The sequence below is a fragment of the Nicotiana tomentosiformis genome, chromosome 2 (genome assembly GCF_000390325.3).
Source record: "Nicotiana tomentosiformis chromosome 2, ASM39032v3, whole genome shotgun sequence".
NCBI lineage: Eukaryota > Viridiplantae > Streptophyta > Magnoliopsida > Solanales > Solanaceae > Nicotiana > Nicotiana tomentosiformis.
This window is the reverse complement of record NC_090813.1, coordinates 124,099,031-124,109,522: the sequence shown is the minus strand read 5'-3', so window position 1 is coordinate 124,109,522 and position 10,492 is coordinate 124,099,031. Positions and strand designations below refer to the sequence as shown.

Here is a 10,492-nt window from a genome sequence, read left to right as displayed (position 1 = left end):
TAAAATGTTAGAATGCAACAAGAATAAAAGATGAAAGTATTTTTATCATTTTGTGATTTAAGATATTCCTAATTAGGCAAAAAAAAAAAAAAAAAAAGCAACCAACTACAATAAAATGCAAACAACAAATAGAGAAATATTTTTACAAAAATCTAAGCTAATTAGAAAACTATTTTGGGGGCTTTTTAGGAATAATTTTATGTAGGGCAAAAATTAGGTGCTCACAGCTGCCCCTCTTTACTCGAGAACATGAAAAGTTTTCGGGTAAAGATAAAGTGAGCAATCACGAGTAATTTTTGACCGTTAGATAATCCATGGGAAGCATTTTGGAAAAGTTTGATCGAACCTTGCTTCTCATATTACCTACATATCCTTAGCTATAAAGGAATCACGTCAGTGTAGTTCTGGAATTTTGGTAGCTGGGACTACCGAAAAGCTGTGATTTCACTGTTGTTGCTACTGTTACTGCTTGTTGAACTCCTTATTACACCAAAATCAAAATCAAAAGAAACTAAACAAGCCTATCAGCTATGAGTTGTAAGATTCCTATCTATAAGTCTTTTGAAGCTTGATCTTGAGTCTTGACTGGTTCTTCACGCAAACTCTAATATGAACCATGATGCTTGATAGCTGCAGGTGCTAGTTCATTGTTCTATGGCTTCTTCTAACCAAAAAGAGACCTTCAATGCTCGTGACTTTAGTCATGTCTTGAGCAGTTCACATCTTTTCCATCCGCTTCTGCATTTTGGATTTACTTCTTTCTTTTCTTTTCTTTATTCTGGATTGAGACATCTACTTTTGGTCATCTCGAACTCTGTGCCTCGAAGTAAAACCTGCTCAGACACCAAAATAAATAAATGAACAAAATTTTTCTGCCCCAATTTTCACTAGGAAAATTTCGTGAGCTATTTGTAACAAAACTCTATACTACTTCATGATTGAAAGCAATAAAAGGTCGGGATTGGTGTACCCAGGGAAAATATGATTCTTTGAGAATTGTGTACCCTGATTGTTTAAATGATGTCTCAACTAAGGATTAGTGTACCTTATGTTAGGAAAATGTGGCTAGGGAATGGTATACCCTACATTTGGAATGATATCAGGGAGTGATGTACCCTGCATTTAAGATCAAATCAACTAGGGAGTGGTGTACCCTATGTTAGGAAATACAGCTAGGGATTGGCGACCCTATACCAGCAAAAACTAGGGAATGGTGTTAGGGAGTGGTGTACCCTGCATTTCGGCTTAATCAAGCAGTAATGATACCAGGGAGTGGTGTACCCCGCATTCAAGATAAATTGGTAATGATATCAGGGAGTGGTGTACCCTGCATTTAAGCTCAATCAACTAGGGAGTGGTGTACCGTATGTTGGAAAATACAGCTAGGGATTGGTGTACCCTATACGGGTAAGGAGTCTAGGGAGTGGTGTACCCTATGCCTAAAATATCATCAACTAGGGAATGGTGTAACCTATGTTGGAAAACATAGCTAGGGGTTGGTGTACCATATACTGGTAAGGCGACTAGGGAGTGGTGTACCCTATGTCTAAAATATCATCAACTAAGGAATGGTGTACCCTACGTTGGAAAATACGGCTAGGGATTGGTGTACCTTATACTGGTAAGGAGACTAGGGAGTGGTGTACCCAATGTGTAATAATGATATCAGGGAGTAGTGTACCATGCATTTAAGTCTATCAATAAAGATATCAGGGAATGGTGTACCCTGCATTTAAGATCAACTCAACTAGGGAGTGGCGTACCCTATGTTGGAAAATACAGCTAGGGATTGGTATACCATATACTGGTAATGAGACTAGGGAGTGGTGTACCATATATCTAGGATATCATCAACTAGGGAATGATGTACCCTATGTTAGAAAACACAACTAGGGATTAGTGTACCCTATACTGGTAAGGAGACTAGGGAGTGGTGTATCCTATGTCTAAAAATGATATTAGGGAGTGGTGTACCCTGCATTTAAGCTCTATCAATAAAGATATCAGGGAGTGGTGTACCCTGCATTTAAGATCAACTCAACTAGGGAGTGGTGTACCCTACGTTGGAAAATACAGATAGGGATTAGTGTACCCTATACTAGTAACGAGACTAAGGAGTGGTGTACCCTATGTATAGGATATCATCAACTAGGGAATGGTGTACCCTATGTTGGAAAACATAACTAGGGATTGGTGTACCCTATGATGGTAAGGAGACTAGGGAGTGGTGTGCCCTATGTCTAAAAGGTCATCAACTAGAGAATGGTGTACCCTACATTGGATAATGCAGCTATGGATTGGTATATCCTATACTACCATGATTTTGAATTTTCTTTCTTTTTGTTTTTTTCTTTTTCATTTTATTTAGAGAATGAGTAAAATGCAGGAAAGAATTTTGAGAAGACTTCCCTTTTTGGAGTTTTGCTGTTGCGGAGCTGCTTTTAGTCTCTGTGCGGTTTCCTTTTTGGTTGCATCTGCTTCTTGCAAGGTTGTCTTTGGATTACACCTGTTTCTCGTTTTTCAACAAAGAACAATTGTTAATTTAAAACAGTGGTTGGTTTTGTGGCCTTGAGTGTTTCAGCCATTTGATTTCGGCCCATATTCATTTGATGATGATTTCAGCGGCAACTGGTTGTTTCTTGATTACCGATTACATTTCTGGCCCCATAGAACCTTTGGCTTTTCGAACTTTTGCCATGACGGCCAGTCACGTAACGAGACTTAACCTTTCCAACTTTATTTTGCCTTTGTGAGCATTTAATTTTTGACTTCTTTCTTCAAAGTTTCAATTTCAGAGCATTGGGGAACCTTTGGCTTTTCAAACATTGCAAGACGGTTAGTCACGTGGGACTTAACCTTTTCAACTTTATTTTTCCCTTGTAGGCACTTCAATTTGATTTTCTCCTTCCAAGAGTTTTCACTAACAAGACTCTCATTTTTAATTTCTTTACTCACTATCGCCTTACAGTGCATGTGAGGGTTTTCACCAATAAGACTCTCATTTTATTTATCTCATTTTGGTTGCATTAGATCCATGTAACTGTATCCTCTGATGCTTGAACATTCTCACCGATTGATCGAAAGGACTTGACACGGATTTAGATAAAAGAATTTGGATTGAATTATAATTTTGGAACCTTTTGGGCGAACCATCGCTGAACCATTGTAACGTCTGCCCCAGTTTTCACTTTTGGGGGAATGTGGATTTTTGTTTTGGTGCGATCAAACCCCAGAGAGAGGTTGCCTATATATCCTTTCGGAATCAGGTCGAACGTAGTTTAATTACATGAACTTTGTTTTTGATTTTCTTTTTATTTTCTTTTGTTTTCTTCTCTTTTTTTTCATTTCATTTTATTTCAATAATAACTTTCAGGTTCCAAAGAGGGTAATCAAAGAAAGGGAACCGGCTCAAAGGGTTTGCAAAGGGTTGATAGTGTTTGGGTAGCGAGAAAGAAAGTCTTCGTCATCCCAATCAGAGATTGTTAAAGCTGTGTAAAGGGTCAAACATAATACCTTTTGACCGTGTCTGCATTGACAGTTGTCTCGGGGACATTTACTTCGATGTCTCCCAAATACAGCGCTCCATTTGGCAGCACTCTTGTTACAATGTATGGACCTTTTCAATTTGGAGCAAATTTTCCTTTGGCTTCTTCATGATGCGGGAGAATACGTCTCAGAACGAGTTGCCCCACTTCGAATTTTATGGGCCGCACTTTCTTGTTGTAGGCACGAGCCATTCTTTGTTGGTACAACTGCAAGTGGAAAACTGCGGCCATTCACTTTTCATCAATCATAGCCAATTGTTCCAACCTGGTTTTGACCCATTCATCATCCTCGATCTCAGCTTCAACAATGATCCGAAAAGAGTGAATCTCAACTTCTATGGGTATCACGACTTCAGTGCCATAAACCAATAAGTAGGGAGTGGCTCCAACTGATGTGCGCACGGTTGTGTGATATCCCAATAGTGCAAAAGGCAACTTTTCATGCCATTGTATGGAACCCTGAACCATTTTCCTAAGGATCTTTCTGATGTTCTTGTTTGCAGCTTCAATGACGTCATTAGCTTTTGGCCAATAAGGGGTAGAATTACGATGCATAATTTTAAATTGTTCGCATACCTCCCTCATCAAGTGGTTGTTCAAATTTGTAGCATTATCCGTAATGATAGTTTTAGGAATACCAAAATGATAAATAATATTAGAATGCACAAAGTCCACCACTGCTTTCTTAGTGACGACTTTGAAAGTGACTGCTTCGACTCACTTTGTGAAATAATCAATGGTAACCAAGATGAATATGTGCCCATTTGAAGCTTTCGGCTCGATTGGCCTAATAACATCCATGTCCCAGGCAACGAACGACCAAGGCACTGACATAGGATGCAACTCTGAAGGCGGTGAATGAATTAAGTCACTGTGTATCTGACACTAATGGCATTTAATGGACAAAACTGCAACAATCCTTTTTCCATGGTCATCCAATAATAACCTGCCCGGAGGATTTTCTTTGCAAGGACATACTCGTTCGTGTAAGGCCCACATACTCCCGAATGCACTTCGTTCATGATCCTTTCATCTTCTCGAGAATCTACACAACTCAAAAGATTCAGATCTGGAGTTCTTTTGTATAGGATCTCTCCACTCAAAAAGAAACTGCTTGGAAGCCTTCTGAAAAGATCTCCACTAGCCTATTCGGGATGTTATTTTATTTTCAAAAACCTTTTGATATCATGATACCATGGCTCACCATCTGGCTCCATTTCAATTGCGTTACAATAACCGTGCCTTTCTCGAGCCTGAATTTTGAGCTGGTCAATATGAACATTACCCGGGTATAGTAGCATTGAGGCTAAAGTAGCTAGTGCATCTGCTAGCTCATTGTGGAATCGGGGAATATACTTGAATTCGACGGACTTAAACTGTTTACTGATGTCTTCTACATGTTGCCTGTACGGGATGAGTTTGATGTCTCGAGTTTCCCATTCACCTTGGAGTTGCTGGATAATTAAATCAGAATCGTCCATGATTAATAACTCTTGTACATCCAGATCAACCGTCATGTTCATACCCATGATGCGAGCTTCATACTCAGCAGCATTGTTTGTGCAAAAGAACCAAAGTCGGGTTGTGGCTGGATGGTGTTGACCTGTGGGTGAGATCAGAATTGCCCCAATCCCTACGCCTTTTATGTTTACAGCCCCATCAAAGAACATTTTCTAGACATTGATGTTCTCTGAAATTACTTCAACCGAGTTTACTTCCTCGTCCGGAAAGTAAGTGCTTAGGGGTTGGTATTGATCATCAACCGGGTTTTTAGCGAGATGATCCGCCAAGGCTTGAGCTTTCATCGCCGTGCGAGTGACATAGACAATGTCAAACTCGGTGAGCAGGATCTGCCATTTTGCTAACCTTCCGTTGGCATTGGCTTCTGGAATATATACTTCAGAGTATCCATTCTGGTTATGAGGTACGTTGTATAAGCCAACAAGTATTGTCTCGGCTTTTGGGCGACCAAGTTAGGGCGCAACAAGTTCTTTCCAACAAAGTGTACTTAGCTTTATAACTGGTGAACTTCTTGCTCAGATAATATATGGCTTGTTTTGTTTTCCCGATTACATCGTGTTCCTCCAGGACGCAGCCGAAAGAATTTTCCAGGACTATTAGGTATAAGAACAAGGGTTTTCCTGGTTCAGGCAGAACCAACATCGATGGATTTGACAGATATTCTTTGATTTTATCAAAAGCTTCTTGACACTCATCTGTCTATTTGATTGCCGCGTCTTTCTTCAATAGCTTGAATATGGGCTCACAAGTGGTGGTAAGCTGAGCGATGAATCTGCTAATGTAATTCAATCTCCCTAGCAGCTCGGTGTAGTGACAGACTGCACAACACGAGGATATTGGAGTCCCACGGGGTGGACTTTACCACCTTTTAGTTGTAGGGCAGGGCCCGTAGATGGTGGCAGTCTTATCTTCTCGGCAGACCATTAGGTTCTCCTCCTATGACTTGGGATCAGTTCACACACCTCTTTTTGGACAGATATATTCCACCCTGTCAGAGGGAAGAGTTGTGGTTTCAGTTCGAGCATCTGTAACAGGGTTAGATATCGGTGACCGACTATGAGGCGAGATTCTCTGAGTTGTCTCGCCATGCACTTATGATACTTCCTACCAATACAGAGAGAGTGCGGAGGTTTGTTGCAGGTTTGCACTCTGGTATCCAGGCCACCATGGCTCGAGAGGTTGAGTTGGGGACTTCTTACGGGCTATTTGTGGAGATAGCTCGGAGAAAAAGTAGGAGTGAGAGGTGAGAGTGAAAATTTATCTGATTTTTAAAAATCTCGGTATTTGAAAAATCCTAAAACTCTGCTGAAGTTTTGAAAAAAAAAGAAGAGAAAAGTCATTTCAAAATAAGCCAAAATTTTCAAGTGTCAGGTTTTCCCTGTTTTGTTAAAACTGACCGAACTACACAGGTTTGATTCTCACTGGATGTGAGATATGTAGGCAACCTCCATAGGGTTTGACCTCATTTTTACAAAAATAACCAAAAAAAAAGAAATGTGTCTAGCGTTTTGTTAAATAAGTGAGCTGACCCACCGGTTGCATCCTGAGTCGTTTATGTCAGAATAGCCTCAGAACATCTTCAAAATTGTCGAAGGGCTATTCTCACAAGAACGAACATGTCTGTCAATTGGGCATCACTTTTACCCTAACGCCCTCCCCCGGCCACAAAACTTTCCTTGAAAGTACGAAGGGGCCATTGTTGCAAAAAATAGCCATCCTTGCTTTGGCCAATGTTGCATAAATAGCCACCCCTTTTGGTTTTTCTTAGAAAATTGAAAGATTGTTTTGCAAAAGAGTCCATTGGTTTGTCTTTTGAAACTAGTGTCAACCTTAACCCTAACCATCCACAGGTACAAAATGAGCACTATTCAGAACACGCTGTTAACGGTTATAGACCAGGCTCCACTTTAGCTTTAGATGTGGTGGTATGACTTGGGGCAAGATGGTCAGGATTGAGTAACAAAGCACTTGGGCGCCCTCACAAATATTATGAAAGTTAACCATGGGATGATTTGATTGAGGCACTACTGACCTTTTGGGATCCCGTTCACAATGTCTTCCGCTTCACGGATTTTGAGCTTACTCCTACCTTGGAAGAAATAGCTGGATATTCCAGTTTCGACAGGGATTTGAGAAACCAGAAACTCATATTTCCAAGGACTCTCTATGTGCATCGATTCTTCGATCTTCTGAATATCAGTAAGCAAATTAGAAAAACCAATGTAGACAGAGGATGTTGTTCTTTCTACTTCTTGTACTCCAGGTTTGGACAGCCAAATGGTTTAAAAATGCATGAAAAAGGCCTTAACAACAAGCAGAACAAGGACACATGGCAGGTTCACCGTCGCTTTGCCTTCATAGTGGCATTTCTGGTAATTATGGTCTTATCAAATGAAAAGCGGACAATTGATATCCACATAGCCAGAATTGTGCATGTCCTCACTACCAAAGAACATCAAACTCTTGCCCCGATTATTCTATCAGACATTATCGGGCATTAACATTGTGTATATCCGGGGCAAAGTTCTTCGAAGGGTGCAATATTTTATTACAGATGTGGTTGATTGAGCATCTCTGTCATCACCTCAAATTCATGAGCTATGGCCCGAGCAAGAACAACCTCATCGGGAATTACGAGGAAAGAGTAAAAAATTACAATTCGCCAGAAGGGTTGGAAGCATGGATATCCCACTTAAAATCTTTAAACGCAAGTCAAATTGAGTTGACTTTGGGATGGCTCCCGGTAAGGGAAGTGATACACATGTCGACCTTAAAAAGTTATCTACTGGTGATGAGTTTGAGAAGTGTCCAACCGTATGCACCTCAGAGAGTTTTAAGACAGCTAGGAAGGTACCAAGTAGTGCCTGAGGATGAAGATTTGAGTGTGCAAGTGATTGAGCTACACCCCGAAGCCCCATTACCCGAGACTTTAGTCCAGCAAATTTTGGATGGTTGTCGGTATTTGAAAGATGATACCCAGGTACCGGATCCTGTGAAAGGTGAGGTAGTTCTAGGTTACGCTATATGGTTCGGGAAAAGGTCTCGTGTAGATGATGAGCCTGAGCCTGAGCCAGAAAGGCCCACCAAAAGGCCGCATGTTCAAGCTTTTGATGATAAAATCCAAGAACGGTTGGCCTGGGGTGAAAAGGAAAAGGGATACCAAGCAACCATTCATACTTTAGAAGAAAAGCTGAGAAACCTCAAATTCTTACAAGCACAAGAAGGTGAGGTGAAAAGAAAAGTCTGACCCGTGAGAACGAGGCCCTCCGAGCCTAACTCCGGGAAATGAGAATAGCTGCTGAGACGCTTGTAAGAAGTGAAAGGGACCAAAAAATCATAGAAAACCTGAGGCAAAAAGTGCACGACTATGCGGTCGATCTAATAAAGGCCGAAAAAGATTTAGCAAAAGCTCGGGCAAAGATGGTCCAATTGGGGAAAGATGAAGAAAAATGGACAAACTTAGCTTGCCAGGCAAAGCAAAGTTGCGACAAAGAAGTCGCAGTCAAGGAAAGAGTTAGCAGCTTTTGAGAACGAAACGGGCCAACAAGTAAGAGACTTTAGGACGGAGAGGGAGCATTGCCATTCCTTGATCAACCAGTTTGAAGAGGATGTGTTGAAATTACAAAATTGGAATAACAGAGCCATGCAAGTCGAGGTAGTCCGAGAATAACAGATTGGATGATTGCTCCAGTAGAAAGGTGCGATTAAGCTTAGAATCAAAGAAATAGCTGACTACACTGCGATGAAATGCAATGAGTGTGAGAATATGACTAGAGCTATGTTCTTCACTTTGGTGCTGTCTTTCGCTCGCCAGGTCATGGCCGACCTAGAGTTCCTTCAGGAAGAGATTACAAGCGAGCTCACGCCGAGACCGACTGAAGTCACCCGGGCCCCTAGGATAACGTTTGAGAGTCATATGTGTTCTTAATTATTGAGTCTGTAGTTTACCTTTTTCTCACGTCAAGTCTGTTTGTCCTTCGTCCATTTCGAATCCTTGTAATCAAAACCCAAAAAGAGTCTGTTATTAATGAAATATTAAAAACCCCAAAAATTTCTTTGTTTTTATTTTATTTCCTTGAACTACGTAATGGTCTGATTCATGCAGCGTCATGATACATAGGCAATCCTCATCGGATACGATCATAGCCATAATTAATCTGAGCAAAAATCAACAAAAAAGAGAGAAAATAAATTAAAAAAAAAAGAAAGAAAGAGTTACAAAAACAAAAGAGAAAAACGAGGAGTGACAAAACAAAAGGAAAAAGAGAGCGAGAAGTGGAAGTAAAGAGTACAGACATTTAAAAGGCCGGGATGAAACACGCAACCATTGCAAACATATGGTAGAAACGTTTAACTGTTCAGGTGCATTGCATCCCAATGTGCGATTTCCTATCTGTTAAATGTTTCAAAACTAACAAGGTTGTTGTGCGTGCCTTTAGCCAGGTTTTATTCAGGTGGTTGGTTCTTGTTGGTAATCTGGCTTCTCATCCATACTTCACAATATCTAAAGGCAAAGTCCCTATGGCCTCCGAAAGTCATCTACCAATTATCTATATTGAGGATAGCCGGACATCGGTTATTCTAGAACCTGAATCAGGAACTGCTGAAGAGAACAGGATATTGCGTCTTCGCATAATGGAAATGTAGGATGCCTGGTCTAATGGTAGGGAACCGCCAAGTGCAATTCATGGGTTCCCTGAGTTGATCCCTAGGTCGGGTAGATCTACCAATGTCCCCGTGTCTAACCCTTTCATCCCATGCAGGTACCCTTCAATGTCGTCTAACGGTCATGGTATGCCTTCTGCGGTTCGCCTCCAGGCGCCAATTTCTAGGGCATCTCTAGCATTGTTCTTCGCTGTAACGGTCTTTACCGCGTCACAACCAACTGTACCCAAGTCGTGTTTTGAACCCCCAACATTAACTTTCCAAGGTCCGCAATTTCAGCAGGATATGACTTACATCATTCCGGACTCGTACACCCAACATCTACAGTATGAGCTTCGGGCTGAACTAGAAAGAACAGTTAAAATCCCGAGTAGGAAGAAATGGCTCGAAAAATGAAAAGCTTGGAGCAGAGTTTTAAGAACGTGCAGGACTTGAGTGGGCAAAAAAAGTGTCTACTATTCCGACTTGTGCATGTTTCCACATGTTCATTTGCCAGCTCATTTTAAAATGCCGAAATTTGAAAAGTACGACAGGCACGAAAACCCGATCGCTCATTTGAAAAGGTATTGCAATCAACTAAGAAAGGGTGGTGGAAAAGAGGAACTTCTGATGGCATACTTCGGAGAGAGTCTGGCTGGAATCGCTTCTGAGTGGTACATGGACCAGGAAATCGCTCACTGGCATTTATGGGATGATCTTGCCAGAGATTTTGTCCTCCAATTTCAATACGATATGGATATTGCTCCAGACATAAATTCTTT

The 10,492-nt window shown here is 41.0% G+C and overlaps 2 protein-coding genes across 2 annotated transcripts; both read right to left on the bottom strand.

Moving 5' to 3' along the window:
- Positions 1-3,776: 3,776 nt before the first annotated feature.
- Positions 3,777-4,100, bottom strand: LOC138905545 (uncharacterized). The gene has a single exon (XM_070194065.1). It carries the CDS (start codon positions 4,098-4,100, stop codon positions 3,777-3,779), a length of 324 nt encoding a protein of 107 aa, XP_070050166.1.
- A 162-nt stretch (positions 4,101-4,262) lies between these two features.
- On the bottom strand, positions 4,263-5,215 carry LOC138905544 (uncharacterized). The gene is made up of 3 exons (XM_070194064.1): positions 4,750-5,215; positions 4,492-4,590; positions 4,263-4,390 (listed from the first exon to the last, which is right to left on the bottom strand). The coding sequence occupies exons 1-3, from the start codon at positions 5,213-5,215 to the stop codon at positions 4,263-4,265; spliced, it is 693 nt and encodes a 230-aa protein (XP_070050165.1).
- Positions 5,216-10,492: the final 5,277 nt, after the last annotated feature.

Excerpts from the sequence above, each read along its gene's own strand:
- LOC138905544 (XM_070194064.1), bottom strand. The coding sequence starts at position 5,215 with ATGTTCTTTGATGGGGCTGTAAACATAAAAGGCGTAGGGATTGGGGCA. Across the intron at positions 4,591-4,749 it reads AATTGAAATGGAGCCAGATG|ATTCTCGAGAAGATGAAAGG; the intron begins GTGAGCCATGGT and ends TGAGTTGTGTAG. Across the intron at positions 4,391-4,491 it reads AAAGAAAATCCTCCGGGCAG|AGTTGCATCCTATGTCAGTG; the intron begins GTTATTATTGGA and ends CACCGCCTTCAG.
- LOC138905545 (XM_070194065.1), bottom strand. The coding sequence starts at position 4,100 with ATGCATCGTAATTCTACCCCTTATTGGCCAAAAGCTAATGACGTCATT.